This window comes from Symphalangus syndactylus, chromosome 16, assembly GCF_028878055.3.
Source record: "Symphalangus syndactylus isolate Jambi chromosome 16, NHGRI_mSymSyn1-v2.1_pri, whole genome shotgun sequence".
Classification (NCBI taxonomy): Eukaryota; Metazoa; Chordata; class Mammalia; order Primates; family Hylobatidae; genus Symphalangus; species Symphalangus syndactylus.
This window is the reverse complement of record NC_072438.2, coordinates 101748243-101768009: the sequence shown is the minus strand read 5'-3', so window position 1 is coordinate 101768009 and position 19767 is coordinate 101748243. Positions and strand designations below refer to the sequence as shown.

Genomic DNA, 19767 nt, shown 5'->3' with positions numbered 1-19767 from the left:
TTAAGACCACTTTGGTCAAATAATATGCACTAGAGTTTGTTGTCTGTAGAAGGTATCCGAGTGACCAGTGGCGAATCTGTACAGGTCTGCAGCAACCTCAATTCTTATCTCCTCGGAAGGAAGAATTTGACTGGGGGACGTAAGGCAGAAAAAGACCCAGGCAAGTTTCAGAGCAGGAGTGGAAGTTTATTTGAAAAGGCTTTAGAGTGGAAAAGAAACAAAAGCACACTTGGAAGAGACCCAAGCGGGCACCAAGATCGAGTGCCCCATTTATCCTTGATCCTAGGACTTTCTGGGCCAGCCCCTTTCCCATGATTCTCCCCTTAGGCTGGGCTGCAAGCCGCGTGCGCCTTTCCCTTGGGATGTGAGGATGCCCTGTGTGCTTAGGAAGTTGAACACATCCCCATCTGAGGATCTGAGGCTTTCTTCCCTTTTCTGTGGGGGGACGTGAGGATGCCCTGTGTGCTTAGGAAGTTGTACGCATCCCCATCTGAGGCTTTCTTCCCTTTTCTGGTGGGGTACCCCCAAAAGGTCACATTCTACCATTTTGTCTCAATGCACAAAGTTGCTTCTCCTGACACCTGCCTTCAATTGACACTTTAGTGCAGCAGGTGTGGACCATCAGGAAACGCCCTTTCCCTGGCACTGGCTCCCAAGGTACCACTTTTAGAGAGGCAGTGTGAATACGCCGAGCCATCACCCGACATTCCCAGTGGGTGGGGGAGCCTCTCCTGCCCGCTCATGCCTGTCTAACTACCTGTTACAGCTTCAATTATTTGAAATGTTGTATATCCTAGCATTTTGGTAAATTTTCCACGTGCACATGAAGAGAAAGTGTGCTTTGTAGTTGTTATTGCAGAGTTCTGATCATGTTTTGAAAATCGTGTTGTTCAGATTTTTTATATCCTTATTGGCTTTTTGGCTGCTTATCACTTACTAGGAAAATTATGTGAAAATCTCCCATGATGATGTAAATTTGAATTTGTCTATTTTTCTTTTTGTTCTGTCAATTTTTGCTTCCTATGTTTTGAAGCTAAATTATTAGGTGCATAGTAATATAGAATTGCTATATCTTCCTAGAAACAGAGCCTCTTTTATCATAATGAAATGCATCTCTTTATTTTTAGTAATGCCTTTTGCCTTAGATCTACAGTTGTCCCTCTATGTCCATGGGGATGGGGTCCAGGACTCCCCCACGGATACCCAAATCTGCAGTTGTTCAAGTCGCTGATATAAAATGGAACAGTAGTTGCATAGAACCTACACACATGCTCCTACATACTTTAAATCATATGTAGATTACTTATAATCTATAATACAATGAAAATGCTTATAAATAGCTGTTATATTGGTTTTTTATTTGTATTTTTAACTTTTATTGTTAATTGCTTTTTGTTCAAATATTTTTGATCCTTGGTGGAACCTGTGGATATGGAACCCCAGATACAGAAGGCCAACTGTGCTTCCTATTAATACAGCTATTCCAGTTTCCTTTTGCAAAGTTAGTGTTTACACGACACATACTTTTCCATCTTCTTACTTGGAAATTTTGGTGTTCTTATATTTGAGGTACGTCTCTTGTAAAAAGCATATGTTTGATTTCACTTTTTCTTTTTATCTAGTTTGACTATCCTTGTCTTTAAATTGGAGTAGTGTGTTTACATTTAATGTAATTTGGATATAAATCTAGAGTATCTTACTCTTTGTTTTCTACCTATTTGGTGAGAACAGGGGAGAGAGAGGAGGGGAAGGCCATGGAGGGTGATTGATGGGCAGGTCCTTGCACACACCCTCTGGAAGACAGGCACACTGAGGCACTGTCCCACATGCTGAGGGACCCCCACATACTGAGGGACCTGGGTGTTTCTCTGCCAACTCCTGTCCCTCATCGTTGAGGCTCCTCCTGGTGTGTGAACCACCTGATGCTTCTGTCCCATCCACAGGAAGGCGGGGAACACCCCCCAGGCAGAGAGATCTGGGCAGCCACCGCCATGAATGAGAGCTATCTGGCTGCCCCCAGGCCAGCTATGCTCTGACGGCCAAGCATGGCGGTCCTTGCCTGTGTCCCAGCGTGTGGTTAGTTCTGGAACATACGATCACTTCTCCTGCTCCACTCTCTGCACTACCCCTGGAACTCCTGATTACACGTATGACCTTTTTACATGTTCCTATGTTTCTCGCGTGATTTCTGTGTTTCGATCACGTCTTCCCTGCTTCCGTTTGCATGTTTTCCACTCATCTTAAAGTTCATTGATCTGCTTTGCTATTAAACCCACTTATTCCATTATTGGTTTATTTTTGATATGTAGGTTTGCGTTTGATTCCTTTTGTTTGATGGATTTCGGTTTCCTTTTGAGACTGTCTGTCCTGTGATCTGCTTCCTGCCACATTAATCCTGGTTACCTCCACGGCCTGTCTGAGACGTCCAAACCTTTATCTCGTGGATGTTTAATTATCTGGGGTTTTCCTCGGCCTTTCTTCATTTTGTCCTTTCTCCTGGTGTGCCTGATAATTTTTTTATTAAGTAGTGGATATGATGTAGGAAATGTGTAAGGATCATCTGAGGCCCGGGCTGGTGTCTTCACCTCCAGAGGATTTATTTTTGTGGGAAGAGCAGGGGTGGGTCATCTGAATGTACTCAGGGGAGGGGCTGCATGAAGTCCACCTCAGACCTTTGGGCAGCTGATCCAGCTTCCGTTTGTCCCACTCCTGGCAAAGTCCATGCTCCCTTTCCAGGTCCCCACTGAATGTCTGGGAGTTTCCCAGGCCCTTCCTCCCTAGTGGTCCTTGAATTCCAGATTTTATCTCCCCACCCTGTGTGTTTTCAGAAGCTCTCAGCCTCCAAGCTCCAAGATGAGCTCTCTCCTCATCGGCCACCAGCAGCGCCCTGAGGGGTAGAAAGGTGTCAACTGTCCAGTGGCCTGTGAGTTCCACATCTGCCCAGGACGTTGGCCCTTTGAGGCTACATTGCCTTGTCACCTCCAAAAAACCTTCAAAAACTGTGTCCAGCTTTTCTGGTTGTTCTCGGCCACGGGCTTGGATGTAAGGTACACGAGCAAACCCACTGCAGCCAGAGGAGGAAGCCGTCCCACGTCCACGCGCACAGCTCTAACCCTAAAATAGCGCTTCGGAGTTAGGGGAAGAGCCACATCCTGTTCGCTGCCCAACTCCAAGCCCTGTGTCCCGGGCAGCCACACTGGGCCCCTTCCCTGCAAGAGGGGACACTCGCTATTGATGAACCAGCTTTGCACATTACCTGTTGGTGAAGATGATCAATTACTCTGTGACTGCAGCATACACACACTGCACTTCTTCCCGTTCTCCCAAGACTCTGGAAAACAATTCTTACTATAATATTCTTCAGTATAGGCATTAGGACTACATACATGCAATTATGTTTTCTATCCTCATACATTTTCCTTACAATTAATATCATTTTTTTCTTTGCTTAATTTGACCAAGAGTAAATTCATTCCCAACCTCTCACCTTATGCTTAGCTCTCCTCTCCATATTCAAACTCCTAGAAACCTGTTGCTTTTGTCTTTCCCATGGACACGGCTCCCAGGACTCTGACCCCTGCTCTAATTGGGACCTGCTGTGTGGCCCTTCCCTGCTTACCAGCTAACAGGGACCCTTTCTCACCCCCAGGTTGGACACGCCATTTCCAAGGCCTCATGGCTTCGTTTTTCTTGGTTACTGCCTTGGGCTCCCTGGGAGAGATCTCCATGATGCCGAAAACCGGAACGGCAAGCCTCAGTACCCTGGCCCCCCGTGCCCCTCGTGGGGCAGGGTGGGTATACCCTGTACACCCTCCTGGTTTGGGCTGAGGGCATTAGGGGTACCGGGCATCTTTGGGGTGGCATTAGCCCCCGAGTTGCTTTGGAAACTGTCGTACTTTCTTCTGTCTTAGAACTCAGAATCCAAGAAATGGCATCCATGGGGATAGGCAACCAGCCATTCATGGAGGTCAAGCCCGGCGACCGGGCCCCTGACTGTGCAGTGATGAGCGACCGGGCCCCCGACAGCATCGTCAAGGGCACAGGTACAATGGCCTCGGCCCCGCCCTCACTCGCCCTGCAGAGGGCACTGGGACTATTATCAAGGGCACAGGTGCGGTGGCCTCGGCCCCGCCCTCACTCGCCCTGCAGAGGGCACTGGGCCAGTGGCCGACACGGTGGGTTGGATGGGCATGACTGCAGTGGCAAAGCCTGGTCGGCCTTTCCGAAGACTCTGATCCCATTCCTGAACCTGGGCTGCACTTCTGGAGCGGAAGCCAGCCCGACCTGCTTTCTGTCCGTTTCCAGAGTCACAAATGAGAGGGTCCACAGCAGTGTCCTCCTCTGACCATGCCGCCCCCTTCAAGCGACCACACTCCACCATCTCAGACAGCAGCACCTCCTCTTCTAGCAGCCAGTCCTCCTGCATCCTGGGGTCGCTGGGCCTGCTTGTGTCCTCCAGCCCAGCCCACCCGGGCCTGTGGAGCCCTGCCCTCAGCCCCTGGTCATCTGACATCAGAGCCTGCATCAAGGAAGATGAGCCACAGCCAGAACTGGAGACGGGCACCCAGGCTGCAGCGCGTGAGGGGGCTCCTGCTGTGCTGCTGAGCCGCGCACGCCAGGCCTGACGACTGTCAGGGTGGCAGTGCCCATCGCGTAGCTGGAACGATACATAGGGAGCAGCACGCCAGGCCTGATGACTGTCAGGGTGGCAGTGCCCATCGCGTAGCTGGAATGATACATAGGGAGCAGCATGCCAGGCCTGATGACTGTCAGGGTGGCAGTGCCCATCGCGTAGCTGGAATGATACATAGGGAGCAGCACGCCAGGCCTGATGACTCTGGGGGTGGCAGTGCCCATCGCATAGCTGGAACGATCCAGAGGGAGCAGCACAGCAGGTGTCCAGGTATTTCCCAGGATTTTAGACACTCCCTAACATTTTCAAACAAATTTAAAATTTTGTCTTATTTAAAAAACAAACCTTCCACTTCCACCCAAGACAACATCATAGGAAACAAGACCTAAAACAAGACAAAAAAAGACTAAACATGAAACAAAAGATATCAAGACACAAGACATTTGGCAACAAAGGACTGTGATCCCTGAGAGACAGGAAAACGGGAGGTGAGCCCAGTGATGGCCTCAGACCTCCCTCTGCCTTGAAAGTTTGCAGGCCTCAGTGCAGGGAGGGGCCCAGGAAGAGCCCAGCAGCCTCCGTGAGTTGAAAAGACCAAGTCAGCAGGAGTTTGCAGGTCAGAGTGCCAGAGAGAGATGCCTGCATGGGGAAGGACTCACCAGATCAGCCCCTCTAGCACCCGTGGGGTGCTGCCCATTCGCACACTCAAACAGGGAGGCTACCAAGGCTGGGAGCAACCTTTGAAAAGACCAAAGATCAATTCCTGGTACTCATGTGGGCTGGGGACAGGACCCACTCCCATCAGCCAGACCAGGAAAACTCCCAATCTGTGAGCATTAGGTGGAGTTCTCAGAAAATCTTGCCTCAAGAGTGGAGATAATTAGCCCTAGACTGAGCCCTGCTCCTGACTCACCTACAAAATCATAAAAGCAAGACCTAAAATGATCAAACTATTCCCAGATAATTCACTCCATCCCAGAACAAAGCTCCAGATGATCTAGGGGTTACCAAAGTGTCCGCACCCTACAAGGTAAGGTGAACTCACAGTGCCTGACCTCGCAGTGCCAGGCGTGCAGAGGAGCAACCAGGGCAAACATGCCAAGGAGAGTCGCCTGGCAAAGCCAACCACCCAGAGTCGGCGTCGGTGCTAGAATCACAGAACTCAAACTGTGGCTGAAACCGCAGCCCAGGCGTCCAGAAAGTTAAAGTTAAGAACCTGTAATCCCAGCACTTTGGGAGGCCGAGGCAGGCGGATCACGAGGTCAGGAGATTGAGACCATCCTGGCTAACACGGTGAAACGCCATCTCTACTAAAAATACAAAAAAATTAGCCGGGTGTGGTGGTGGCCGCCTGTAGTCCCAGCTACTCAGGAGGCTGAGGCAGGAGAATGTTGTGAACCCAGGAGGCGGAGCTTACAGTGAGCCAAGATCATGCCACCGTACTCCAGCCTGGGCGACAGAGCGAGACTGTCTCAAAAAAAAGTTAAGAAATGACTTAATGGAAGAGATTCAGTAGACCCAGACTGACCTTACAGGGATGAGAAACTACAATATTGACAGTGAAACACTATGCTGGATGGGGTAACAGATTGGATTTCACAGAAGAGACCATGAGGCACCTTGAAGATGCATCAGTGGAAGCTACTTGCATTAGTTGGGCCTCCAGAGAGACAGAACCAATAGGAGATAGCTAGATATATATACAGACAGATAGATCAATAGATAGATAGACAGACTGACAGACAGATGAGAGGGGCCTTGGGGCATTGGCTGACAACAATTTTGGCAGGTCAAGAGCCCCACAATAGGCCATCCACAAGCTGGAGACCCAAGGAAGCTGCTAGTGTGGCCCAGTCCAAGTCCTAAAGCCTCAGAGCCAGGGAAGCCAGTGGTGTAATTCTCAGAGGCCAAAGGCCTGAGAACCTGGGGGCCACTGGTGTAAGTCTGGAGTCCCATAGACCCAGTGAACTCTCAACACAAGAGATATGAGTGCACACCATAGTCAAATTGCATAAAACCAGTGATAAACAGAAAATCCTAAAAGCAGTCAGAGGACAAGGGCATGTTCTGTTGGGAGGCACAGAGCTGATGAGGCTGGCTGACTCCAGGAGCAGCATGGGTGAGAGGCAGTTAAATGTACTAAAGAGAAAATGCCAAATTCACATTCTGTACCTGACAAAATCCGAAACAATGGTGACATAATGTCATCACCAGCAGACCTGCACTACAAGAAATGTTAAAGAATGTGCTTCAGGGAAAAGAAAAATGAAGAGCATGTGCACCATTCAAGATTTTCCTCTTGTTATTTAAATCCCTTTAGCCCGTCTCCCATTTGCCCCAAGAAATGAGTGCTGGCAGTGAGCTGCACTTTTTTTTTTTCTAAACGGGAAATCGGTTAAAAGATGAGTGGCTTGGCCGGGCGCGGTGGCTCATGTCTCTAATCCCAGCACTTTGGGAGGCTGAGGCCGGAGGATCACTTGAGCCCAGGAATTGGGGGTCATCCTAGGAAACATGGAAAGACCGCATCTCTATTAAAAATAAAGTTAACTGACTGTTTAAACAAAAGTATTAACGTATCTGCGGTTTGTACCGTACGCATAGGTGAACTGTGTGACCACAGCAGCATGAAGGCTGGGAGACGTTGGATGTGATACGTGAAGTGAGGTGGTATCACTTGAAGGTAGATTGTGGTAAGCTAAAGATGTACGTATAAACCCTTGAAACACCCACTAACAAAGAATTGCAGCTAATAGAGCAACAGAGGAGATAAAATGAATTTTTAAGAGTCCAGTCCAAAAATATGTGGAGAAAGAGGGAACGGGAAGAATGGACTTGGGGGCGACACAGAAGACAAGTGGTGAGGGACTGAAGCAGCCGCCGGCCATCGCAGCAGACACGAGCGGGGCGCAGGACGCCGGCGAGCCACAGGCCTGCTCTCTGGATTGGTGACCACATGACTAACTTCACGGGTCTGTTCTATGTCCAGAGTTGTCAAACTGCATGCTTTAAAGATGTGCAGTGGATCGTATGTCGCTTAAATCCCAACAAAGCAGTATTTTTTTTAAGTACAATCATGCGCACAGCACTCCCCCGGGAGGCAGGGGCTGTACCCACAGAAGCCGGTTACCTCTGCGTCCTGAGTGTGGACAGCCACCATCACACAGCCCCAGAGGCCGCCCAGGCTCTAGCTGCACTCTGGCACTGCCTGGGACAGGTGCCCTCAGGAAGCCAAATGCCACTGCCCCCGTGAAAGCCACTTCAAGAGTGTTGCTTCAAATCAGAAGGCATCTGCCTGTGGAAGAGGAGGCTGCTGGGGGCCTAGGTGTGCAGGGGGCAGGGCCAGGTGCAGGGGCACAGCTTATGCCCGTGGCCAACCCACTGGGGAGCAAGGCTGGGGATGTGCCCAGGCCAGCAGGGCCAGCAGGAGTGACTGCACCATCCTGAACACGTTTTTGGGCCTCCCAGGACCTTGGTGCCTCCCATCTGGGCTGGCACAAGCCTCCAGTCAAAAGATGGGTCTCTCTCTCCTGATATCATGGAGCCAGGATGTGGGAATGGAGCCACACCCGCCCCACGGGAGCCTCACGACCCATCGGGCTGTGGGATGCATCCCCATGTCCGGGACCCCTCAGCCTGCGGCTTGTTCTGGGCAGATGCAAAGCCCACCCTGCAGGGCTGAGGTGCCTGTGGGGAAGGAGGTGCCCAGTCCTGGGAGGCCATCTTGCTCCTGCCTTTTATTTAACCCATGGGGCTCGTTGGCCTCATTTTCTGTTTTTTGAGTTTCTCGTGCACGTCCAAACTGTCCTGGAGCCAGCCCTGGTGTGAAACGGAGGCTTCCTGCTGGCAGAAGAGGCCTGCCGAGTTACGTCCACACCAGCTGGACCTGGGCACCTCTCTCTGGCCTTCTGTCCACACTGGGATTTGGCTCTGATTTCCAGAAGGCAGGGTTAGGAAACACCTGTTTCCAGGCAGAGTAATGCTTCTGTCTGAATCAGGCCTCATGGGCTTCACCAACAGACACAAAGCTTTCATTTAAATGGAGAACACACGTTCTCATTTCTCCAGGGTTCCGGACCCATGAGCTGAAGCAGGTGCTGAGAAGTGGGAGAGGCGGCCACTGTGTCCCTCAGGGTCACTCGCCCCACCATGTGAGGCCACTTCCGCCCAGCACTGGGGGTGCTGGGAGCTGAGGGGCCCACAGGGGACATGGGAGGCAGCCCTGATGCGTCCCCATCCGCAGTGACGCCAGCCGGAATCATCACCAAGCACGTGGAGGGACAGCCCTGGAGCCCTGGCCTGGCCCAGCTTCTCCCAGAGTCGCTTCCTGATGCCTCCCCACCCCTGCCCAGGAAGGGCTTGTGGCCACAGCCCCACAGCGGCCCCCTTGCCTCGACCACCAGTGCCTCCTTCCAAGCTGCTTGAGCAATCCTGGGCGGTGAGCTCCATGGCTCCTGCCCACGCCTCCGCACTGGGACCCCCCAGGGAGGGTGTGAGGATTCCTGCCCCCGCCCGCCCACGCCTCCGCACTGGGACCCTCCCCCCTAGGGACAGTATGGGGATTCCCGCCCCCAGCCCACGCCTTAGCACTGGGAGCTAGGAAGGTGTGTGATTTCCTCCCCACCTCGGTACTGGGACCCCCAGGAAGGGTGTGGGGCCATCCTGAGTGCTCAGGGCTGGTGGTCAGCGAGGTGGTTTCTAAACCAAGCCCTGGGAGGAGCCGTCCTGGGACTCTGCTGTGGACAAGGTTGGGGCTCCCGCAGTGAGTTCTAGCCCTCCCCAGGACCCTCCCACGGCCCCAGGGTGCCGGCCTTCAGATTGGCCCCATTCGTGTGTGAGTCTACAAGGCTCCCCAGTGCCCAGCAAGAGTGTTTTTACATTCAGAGGCAAGGAAGGGACGCCAGCATCTGCCCCAGATACAACCGGGCAGGTACAGATGTCATTCCCTTGAGGACAGCAGGGAGGTGACTCAGGAGAGACTGATCAGACAGAAGCCACATCCCCATCACCTTCCAGAGAGACCTCTTCTTTTGTCAGGTGTCATGAGGGCTGTGGGCTCAGCTGGGCCTGCATCCATCCCCGGTTCTGGGGAGATACCCAGGCCCCTCCTGGGCAGCAGCAGCAGTGGAGGTTTGGGTTTTGGGGGAGCCCTGAGAACCTGAGAGCCTTAGATGGAGCACAGCACGCCCTGGAGTGTCCATGTCCCCAGACCCCTCGTGCCAACACCATTCCAGCCAGCAGTTTCTTCCCTGTGGTCAGAACAAACCCCCCCACGCCTCAGGCCTCAGGCTGGTTTTCCCAACAGGCAAAATGCTCCTTACAAAAGGAAAGACCTTTCCTGGCTGACCCTAAAGGAGCCAATGGGACCTCACATCGCCTGGCCTGCCGCCACATCCAGGCTGCCTGACCAGCTCACCGCCTTGTTCCAGATGCTTCTGAAGTGACAGCTCGCCTGACCCCACCCCCATCAAACGTCTGCTGGGCAGCCTCACTCCCCGGCCCGCCTGTAGCTCCCAAGGGTTCTCAAGCCTCAAGGCCCTGGTAACCAAGTGCACCCAGAGGGCTGGCAGGGTCACATGGCGGCAGGGGGCCCTTGGCCCCAGGGTGGTCGTCTTCCCAGGAGGCCCGCCTGGCAGGTCAGAGGGCAGCAGGAGGCCACCCCACCTCCCCGGGTTCCCTCGAGCATTCCTCTGTCAGGAGCAGCTCCCCCGGGACCCAGGCATCCCTGGCACCCCCTGCACCCACCCTGCTCTCAGGAGCCCCCTGCCAGGTGCTCTTGACTACAGGAAACAGGAGCCCTCAGGGCCACTGCCAGAGGACAGATTCTGCTGCCAACCAGAGGCCCTGGGGCTGGCGGCACTGGTGTGCCTGCCCAGGGCCTTCAGCAGCCCCTGTAAGGAGGAGGCTCCAGCCTCTCGTTCAGACAAGCCTCCATCCTAGGGACACCCCTCTCCCAAGGTCACCCATGTGGGGGCTTTGTTACTCATGCCTCCCAGACTGTGTGCTGTGTCAGTTTTCACACCTGCCTGATGTCCTGGGGGGGCTCACAGAGGACTGACCCTGCAGGGAGATGCTGACCCACCCTGAGACCCAGGAGAAGAAAACAGCCAGGGTCCAGGCTGCTCCCACCATCCCTGGGGGATCAGCACCTTGGCTGAGCCCGAACTGACCACCTGGGGCGTAGGTCCAAGATTTAATTACAAAACAATGAGTGAATGTGGGTTCTGTCTGCCTGTGACATAGAGAATGTTTTCCACACCGCGTGTGAAATGAGAGCTTTTGTGTCACAAGTGTAGCTGCTACAAGACAGACGCTCTTGTTCCGGATCAGAGCAGCAGACAGAACTGGCACGTTTTAGGGTCCAAACTCTGTTGCCCTCGGAACGCGCATGACACCAGCTGGGTGGTGCTGCCGCCGCGTCCACGCCCGGTCTGGCTGGGACCTGGAGCTCCCCTCAAGCTGCAGATCCGCGTGCACCACAAGGTGGCCTCGCAGAGGAGCCTCCCGAGCTTCGGAGCTTTGGAACCGGAGGCGGGCGCAGCGATGCTCTCCGTCCTGCCCGGCCCCGCCGTGTGGATCAGGTGTCAGAGGCCTTGCTGGGTGCCAGGCCACGTCTGTGCTGTCACAGCTTTGAGGGGCCAACGGGTCCTAGGGAGAGGCCCGTGCGACGTGAGTAACAGCAGTTTTTCATCCGACAGCTGGGATGGAGGTGGGTCCTCCAGGGAGTGCCCCGGTCCTCGAGAGCCAGACTTGTGCACGGGCCTGGAAATGAAGCTGTCAGGCAGGGCCTTCCCACACCAATGGTCAGCACTGCCGCTCAGGGCCTGCAGTTGCCCGTAATGGGCCCTGCCCCCTAGGCCTGGCCTCTTTTGCTTCCCTCCTGGATGGTCCCTCTACCCCTCCTCCAGCAGGGACTCAGCAGTGCCAGCCAGCTGCAGACCCCATGCTCCTGCAGCCTGGAACTCTCCTGCCCTCCAAAGGTCATGGGGTGACCCAGGGTGGGAACACCAGACCCCCTCACCCCGTGTCCACCGCCCATGGCCGGGCTCACAGTGTCCCAGATGCGAGGCAAAGTGTGGGAGCGGCCCCAGAGGCCACTGTGGAAAGGGAACTGGTTACTGAGTGAGGCGCAGGGGCCTGGCCTGTTCTCTGCCCCGCTGACTGGGGGGTGTCCAGGGCTGGGCAGTAGCCCCGCTTGGGTGGTAAACAGGATCTGCTCGCTGGCCTCACCGGCCGCCAGCACGAACGCCTGCCAAGACTGGCTTTCTGCAGCACCGAGCACAGGCTTCTCTGCCCAGCCCTGCCATGGGCACGGGCTGCCCTTCTGTGTCAGCTGGGTGCCTGAGCCAAGAAACTCCCAACGGCTGGGTGCCCCGAGGCCGGGCAGACGCAGGCGTCCCAGGATCAAAATAGCAGTCAGATGACCACAAGGCCCCGTGGCAGGGCCCCCAGGGCAGGCTGCTCACAGCTGCTGCAACTAAAGATAGGCGTGAAGGGCACACGCCTTGGGGAAAGTCGTGGGGAGCGAGCACCGTCCTGTCTCGGGCCATGGGCACAATGAGGTCACTCCGTTTCATTTCTGCAGAAGCCCTGGTGTCCCACCCCCAGGTGGCCTGGCAGAGCCTGGACAGTGTGGCCCACAACCTCTACCCACTCCTGTTCAAAGCCAGCTACCTGCTGGAGCAGGCGGAGGTGACGCGCGCTGTGCTGGGTCGCTGGCCCCTGGAGGAGTTCCGGCTGGGAGCGCTGCTGGGTCCTGGTGCCGACCACCCCCAGGACCTGCGCGACCGAACCTGCAGGGCCTGCCTGGAGGCGCTGGTGCGCGGCCTCGCGGACCACGTGCTGCAGGACCGGAGCCGCCGGCGGCTGCGGGTGGCTGACCTCACGGGCCTCCGAGATGTGCAGGTGCAGCGGTGCCCATGCGGGAGGGCGCTGGGCAGGTGGGGCCGCACCCAGCTGCTGGCCAGGACATGCTGTGAGCTGCAGGCAGAGCCCCTTGCAGCCGGGCGCCCCGTCGAGGTCCTCGCCGACCTCTTCGTCACTGAGGGCAACTTCGAGGCGGTGGTGCAGGCTCTGAGGCCAGGGGGCCCGGCCCCTCTGCGGGTGCACTGCCCCTCGTTCCGGGCGGACAGCCTGAGCCCCAGCCAGCTCCTGCACGTGCTGTGTCTGGCTGGCCCGGGTGCCCTGCGCAAGCTGGAGGTGGTGCACAACGTGCGGCTGCATGCGGGCCACGTGCTGCAGCTGCTGGCCCAGGTGGGCTTCCCCCGGCTGGCCTCGCTCACCCTGCCCACCAAGGCCTTTGATGCACCCCCCACCTGCGCCTCCACTCCCGACGGCGAGGACCCCCTCCTCGCCTCCATCGCCCGGGAGCTCAGCAAGATGACGCAGCTCACCGAGCTCAGTGTGGCCTTCTCCACGCTGACCGGGAAGATCCCGACGCTGCTTGGGTGAGTCTCAGGGACGGGACTGAGGGCGGGCTGGTGGCTGCAGAGGCAACCAGAGATGGTCCAGGGGCCTGCTCACGTCCAAAGCCATGAGGCTACAGGGCCTCCAGCCTCTCACTCCGGGTGTGGCCAGAGCAACAGGACAGCGGCCCCGCCAAGGGGCAAGGGCACCGAAAGTCAGAGCCACCAGGAAAGAACCGGGGTGCCGCGTGTGACTTAGGGATGTGGAGAGAACGCTAGTTAAGAAAAGAGAATGCGAAAATTACCAAACAGACGAAACAGAAGTCCCTACATGGTGTGGGGAGTTGTCTATTGTTGATGAACGAGTCACCCAAACACTTGGGGGCTTCAAACAGCAAACACGATTTCAGCTCAGAAATCTGAGCCTGTCGGTGCCTTTGGCTCAGGGCTGCTGTTGGCCAAGGGTGCCATCTCATCCGAAGGCCTGACAGGGCGGGATCCTCCCAGTCTCCCTCGAGGGAGGCCTGGGCTCCATGCTGCATGGACCTCCCCACAGTGGGACAGGAGGCTCATGCAGGATCTTCTCAGCAGTTCTGAGTGAAGGGGGCAGAGAGGGCAGCAGCCAGGAAGGGGCCAGGCCAAGGCAGCCTCAGGCAGTGGTGAGGGGGAGTGCCTAGCAGTGGGTCCAAGGGGGGTGCCCAGTGGTGGGTCCTGGAGGGGGGTGCCCAGCAGTGGGTCCTCGGGGGTTGCCTGGTGGTGGGTCCTGGAGGGGGAGTGCCCAGCGGTGGGTCCTGGAGGGGGAGTGCCCAGCGGTGGGTCCTGGAGGGGTTGCCTGATGGTGGGTCATGGAGGGGAACTGCCCAGTCGTGGGTCCTGGAGGGGGGTGCCCAGCGGTGGGTCCTGGGGAAAGGGGTGCCTGGTGGTGGGTCCTGGGAGAGAGCCTGGTGGTGGGTCCTGGAGGGGCAGCTGGCGGTGGGTATTGGGGGGGTCACTGGGTGATAGGTCCTGGTGGGGCAACCTAGCGGTGGGTCTGGGGGGCACCCAGTTTTGGATCCTGGGGGTGGGACCTGGCAGTGGGTCTGGGGGGAAGGGGCACCTGGTAGGTACTGGGGAAGCACCTAGTGGTGGGTCCTCAGGTGCTGGGGGGTGCCTGGCGGTGGGTTCTGGTGGGGCGCTTGGCAGTGGGTTTTGGGGGGAAGTGCCTGGCAGTGGTGGGGGTGCCTGGCAGTGGTGGGGGTGTCTGGTGGTGGGTCCTGAAGTGGGGGCACCTGGTGGTGAGTCCTGGGGTGGGGGGTGGCTGACCGTGGGTCCCGGGGCGGCACCAGGCGGTAGATCCTGGTGGGGGATGCCTGGCGGTGGGTCCTGAGGGATGGGGGTGCCCTGTGGTGGGACCTCGGGCAAGGGGCGTGCCTGGTGGTGGTTTCTCAGGTGGGACAGGGGCACCTGGCAGTGGGTCCCAGTCCTGGGCGGGGAGGGACATGTCCTGGGCAGGACATGCAGGTAGGTGCAGGTGGGTGGAGAGTGAGGTAGCCTCCTAAGGAGAGGGTGGGGATGGGGCAGACCCCAGCTGTGTCCCCCAGCTCAGCGAGGACAGTGAGGCCATGTCCTGATGCAGTTCTGCTCTGGAGATCTCCCTTAGAGAGCTCGGGACCAGAGCAGGTCTCACTCCAACTGCCCCTGTATTAGAGCTGGGCTGCCCTACACCAACCAAGTCAGAATATGGGATGTGGGGCAAGTTGGGGGGTCTTTAGGGTTCCCAGGTGAGTCAAAGGCTGGACTGGAAGACTCCATGGCCCTTCCCAGCTCTGAAACTGTGTGGGCTTCATCTTTGTCAGAGTGGAGCGGCGCTGTCCTGTGGTCTCACTGCCCCCCGCCACTTTCTGAGCGGACACTCTGTCCTGTGGTCTCACTGCCCCCCGCCACTTTCTGAGCGGACATTCTGTCCTGTGGTCTCACTGCCCCCGCCGTCCCCTTTCTGAGCGGACATTCTGTCCTGTGGTCTCACTGCCCCCGCCGTCCCCTTTCTGAGCGGACATTCTGTCCTGTGGTCTCACTGCCCCCGCCGTCCCCTTTCTGAGCGGACATTCTGTCCTGTGGTCTCACTGCCCCCGCCGTCCCCTTTCTGAGTGGACATTCTGTCCTGTGGTCTCACTGCCCCCGCCGTCCCCTTTCTGAGCGGACATTCTGTCCTGTGGTCTCACTGCCCCCGCCGTCCCCTTTCTGAGTGGACATTCTGTTCTGTGGTCTCACTGCCCCCACTGTCCCCTTTCTGAGCGGACATTCTGTCCTGTGGTCTCACTGCCCCCGCCGTCCCCTTTCTGAGCGGACATTCTGTCCTGTGGTCTCACTGCCCCCGCCGTCCCCTTTCTGAGCGGACATTCTGTCCTGTGGTCTCACTGCCCCCGCCGTCCCCTTTCTGAGCGGACATTCTGTCCTGTGGTCTCACTGCCCCCCGCCACTTTCTGAGCGGACATTCTGTCCTGTGGTCTCACTGCCCCCGCCGTCCCCTTTCTGAGCGGACATTCTGTCCTGTGGTCTCACTGCCCCCGCCGTCCCCTTTCTGAGCGGACATTCTGTTCTGTGGTCTCACTGCCCCCACTGTCCCCTTTCTGCGTGGACATTCTGTCCTGTGGTCTCACTGCCCCCGCTGTCCCCTTTCTGAGTGGACATTCTGTCCTGTGGTCTCACTGCCCCCGCTGTCCCCTTTCTGAGTGGACATTCTGTCCTGTGGTCTCACTGCCCCCGCTGTCCCCTTTCTGAGCGGACATTCTGTCCTGTGGTCTCACTGCCCCCGCCGTCCCCTTTCTGAGCGGACATTCTCATGGCCACATGCATCACTTTTCTCAGACAACACAAAAGCAGTTGTTGACAAAACAAACTTACCATTTAGGTGCAGAGGACAAAAGCCAGACCTCTGGGTACAGCTGACTTCCCCACGCAGCGGCCGGCAGTCACGGCCAACACTAAGCGAATGCACGTGGTTGTGCTCTGGTAAAATGTTATTTATGGACACCGAGTTTGAATTTCATGTAACTTTCACGTTTCACAAACTATTATATAAATATAACAACCACTCCTAGCTCATAGGCTCTATGAAATTAGGCAGTGGTTGGACGTGGCAGTGTGTTGACCCCGTGATGGACAAATGGGTTGTTCCCATTCGCCTGAGCCCTCAGCTCCTTCCTGGGACCCTCCTCTCACCTGTGCTCTTCCCCCATATCCTGCAGCCCCCTACAGACCCCGCTGCGAGTGCTGGACCTGGCCAACTGTGCCCTGAACCACACGGACATGGCCTTCTTGGCAGACTGTGCCCACGCTGCCCACCTGGAGGTCCTGGACCTCAGTGGACACAACCTGGTCAGCCTGTACCCCTCGACCTTCTTCAGGCTGCTCGGCCAGGCTTCCCGGACGCTGAGGGTCCTGACACTGGAGGAGTGTGGCATCGTAGACAGCCATGTTGGCGTGCTGATCCTGGGCCTGAGCCCCTGCCACCGGCTGCGCCAGCTCAAGTTCGTCGGGAACCCGCTGTCGGCCCGCGCCCTCCGGCGCCTCTTCGCCGCACTCTCTGAGCTCCCCGAGCTGCGCTGCATCGAGTTCCCGGTGCCCAAGGACTGCTACCCCGAGGGTGCCGCCTACCCCCAGGACGAGCTGGCCATGTCCAAGTTCGACCAGCAGAAATACGACGAGATCGCCGAGGAGCTGCGTGCCGTGCTGCTGCGGGCCGACCGAGAGGACATCCAGGTCTCCACACCCCTCTTTGGAAGTTTCGACCCAGACATTCAAGAAACAAGCAATGAGCTTGGCGCTTTCTTGCTGCAAGCTTTCAAAACTGCTCTAGAAAACTTCTCCAGAGCACTCAAACAAATAGAGTAGTTCCTTCACTCGTACCGGCGACAGGTCTCGCATTTCAGCCTGCAGCTGCCCCGGGCTTCGGTCCCGGATCGGAGGCTTGGGCCCGGCATTCATCCCCACCACCACCACCACCAATAGCAGTTCTTAGTGAAAATTGTAGGCGAGCCTGTTAAGCGCTGTAGAAGAGGAAGCCTTCCAGGAGAGGTGCCATGCGGTGCCCTTTAGCGGCAGCACGGCAAGGTCCTGGAGGTGGGGGAAGCCACCAAGAGACAGTGACTGAGGGTCAGCGGCGGGGACGCCACATGGCAAACGGCAGAGAAGCCCGGGAGGTGTGAGGAGCGGCTGACCTGGTCTTGACGCATCCGGGCACTGGGTGCAAGAGGAAGCTTCAGGGGACAGATGTGACTGGGCTCCACAGCTGGGGGTGGGGAGAAAGAACGCATCATAGAAACTGCACAAAATAAGCAGCCCATGAAAAACAACCGAGAAAAAGAGGCGAAAAATGGACAGCAAACCGGACCCTGCTTCCTCCAGCAGGAGGCTTCCACGCGCTGCTGGTCACATCCCGCTGTCTGCACCTGCCGCTTACAGGATGAGGTGGGCCTGCAGGGGACGCGGGGCTTTTGGTTGCTGTTAGTGGCGGCTTTTCTTCTCACTTTGTGTAGCCCCCAGAACCGTGAGGGGCATCCTAGTGGGTGAGCACAGGCGTCCGCTGAAGAGCCGCCTGGACCAGGGCGGTCAGCGCTGTGGGGAGGCCTTCGCCCGACCGCACCACTGTTTCTCACCAACATTCACTGTGTCCCGCGGGGCTCGAGGCTCAGACTGACGGGAGCTATTCTAGGTGTTTAATTGAAGGCCTCGCACTTGACCAGCCCCTGGAGAAGGTGACAACCACCTAAGACACATTTGGACTTGGTGTCCACCAAGAATGACTTTGTGCAAAGAAATGGCTGAGCACTAGAATAACTAAATGCAAATAAAATGCGTCTTTCAGTGCAGTTCAGACAGGTGAGTGCTTGGTGTGGTTAAGTCATCCTCAGACCCAAAACCAGGGATCTGAGTCACTGTGTGTCCATGGCTCCACTCAAAAGTCACACCCCAAGACAGCGCCCACCACGGGTGTGTCCCCACCCCAATGGCCCCGTGTCACTCCACCCCAGGTGTCTTCACCCCAGCTGCCCCCACCAGGTCCCCCCACCCGGGTTTGTCTCCATCCCCTTTCTCCTTCTGCCCCAGGTGTGTCCAGGCCCTTCTCTGCCCAGGGTAGGGGTTTGCCTAGGGGTTGGGGACCCAGCATGAGTGCCATACAGGGAGGGGCCTGCCTCCCGGGGGCGTCTCAGGAATGGACGGCCTCCTGCCGAGTGGGCAGATATGGTGACTTCCACCTCCCCACATTCGTCTCTGCCTGCTCTGCAACCACCTAAGTGCTCTCTGCACACTGCAGGCAGTGCCTTACTGGAGCCTCGTCCAGGGACATGAACTTGATATTGCGGCCAGCTTTCGGAAACAGGCAGGGAAGGTGCTGGGCCAACATTTTTAATGACTTACTTCTAACTCTAAAGCACAGAGTGGCTGCCACTGCTTCGTGTCTGAATTTTTATTGTAAGACTCAGCCGCTGGGCGGCATGGTGATCAACCTTAAGGCCTGTGGCAGTGGGGAAGGGCCCAGGGTGCTGGGTGTCCTGAGGCCTGGGATTGGGCGGGGCACACAGGAGCCCACTGGTGTCAGTGGGCGGTGCTGAGGGCACAAGCTCCCAACATCTCCGGCTCCACAGACGCCCAGGGGCTTCCCAAGGAACAGCCCATTCTGATAAGACCAGCAGAGGCTGGGGAGCAGCGCGGGCGGGATTAACGCCTCCCTCGCCCGCCCTGTGCAGGTCTCGCACTTGCTCCCACTGAACTGATCGGCCCCATCCTGTGTGGCCGTTCGGCATTCACTGGGTCTTTGTCCTTGCCCAATCTTGTGACTCCAGTCCTGGGTCGCATGGCGTCTGTGACCACACATCCGGCGTCTGCCGGGCCCAGGAGCACGCCTGCTGGGTTTTTATGGAGAGCACTTCTCTACTGCAGAAAACACGGCCTCCCACACAAGGCAAGCTAGTGGGCATCAGGCAAAACCATTCAGCAGATGAGAGTGCTGATCCAACCCAGCAAACATCCCTGGCAGCTGCAGCTGGGGCTGCTCCTGGCAGAGCCTCAGGGTTCACCCGCCCAGGCCCACCCCGGCTTTCCAGTGCCAGTGAGTGAAGTGAGCAGGGTCCCAATGGGGGCCGCCATCTGGAGCCACCGTCTCTGCCTCCCTCGGGTCTTCCACAGCAGCATGGGCTGGTGCAGCTCCTTCAGAACACGGCACTGCTTCCTGTCCACCATCCTGGCAAGGAGTGGGGGCCGTTTCAGGGGCTCTGACTCAAGTCCTTCCTGGCTTAATGACTTGTTCCACAGGTCAGGAAACGATGATACTCTCGCAGGCCAAGGAGATATATGCAGGCCCAGTGGCCCCTCTGTGTGGTGGACGTGGCCACGGGCCCTGGAACATCAGGGCTGCTCTCATCCACCAGCGCTCTCCTGCTCTTCCTGAGTTGAGCAAGTTTCATGAAACACCCCATCAGCTGTCATCTGCTGCATCCTGGAGTCCCACTACCCATCAGCCCCACGCAGCCCCATGGGTGGGGGCACTGTGCTTGACCCCCCCCCATCTTGATGCCTGCCAGTCACCCCCCCCCGACCTCTGCCAACCCAGAACCCCTCAGCCCAGATCCCATTCTCTGGCACCACCAGCCCTGGCCCGTGGGGAGCAGCCACCTTGGAGCTATGGCATGGTGCTGTCAAGGGCAGGACCCCAGCACCCCCACCTCCCGAGGAGGCCCCAGCACCCCACTC

General features: G+C 57.1%; 2 protein-coding genes across 14 annotated transcripts in view; both read left to right on the top strand.

Moving 5' to 3' along the window:
- The window catches only part of PLEKHG4B (pleckstrin homology and RhoGEF domain containing G4B), an 89202-nt gene extending 82004 nt beyond the window's left edge, over positions 1-7198 (top strand). For 4 of the 13 annotated variants that reach the window (XM_063619603.1, XM_063619599.1, XM_063619604.1 and 1 more), the window contains 3 exons: positions 3650-3747; positions 3912-4043; positions 4306-7198. In XM_063619603.1, the coding sequence (XP_063475673.1) occupies positions 3650-3747; positions 3912-4043; positions 4306-4625 (550 nt within the window). In that variant the 3' untranslated portion in view covers positions 4626-7198. Of the gene's footprint in view, positions 1-3649; positions 3792-3911; positions 4044-4305 lie in introns of those variants that run through there. The other 9 variants (XR_010116279.1, XM_063619607.1, XM_063619605.1 and 6 more) reach the window with 5 other exon arrangements.
- A 4662-nt stretch (positions 7199-11860) lies between these two features.
- LRRC14B (leucine rich repeat containing 14B) lies at positions 11861-17892 on the top strand. The gene is made up of 2 exons (XM_055245453.2): positions 11861-13077; positions 16263-17892. The coding sequence occupies exons 1-2, from the start codon at positions 12179-12181 to the stop codon at positions 16906-16908; spliced, it is 1545 nt and encodes a 514-aa protein (XP_055101428.1). The 5' UTR covers positions 11861-12178; the 3' UTR covers positions 16909-17892.
- The last annotated feature ends 1875 nt before the right edge of the window (positions 17893-19767 follow it).

Coding starts and splice junctions, on each gene's coding strand:
- LRRC14B (XM_055245453.2), top strand. CDS start 12,179: ATGGGCACAATGAGGTCACTCCGTTTCATTTCTGCAGAAGCCCTGGTG. Junction 13,078..16,262: donor AAGATCCCGACGCTGCTTGG/GTGAGTCTCAGG, acceptor CATATCCTGCAG/CCCCCTACAGACCCCGCTGC.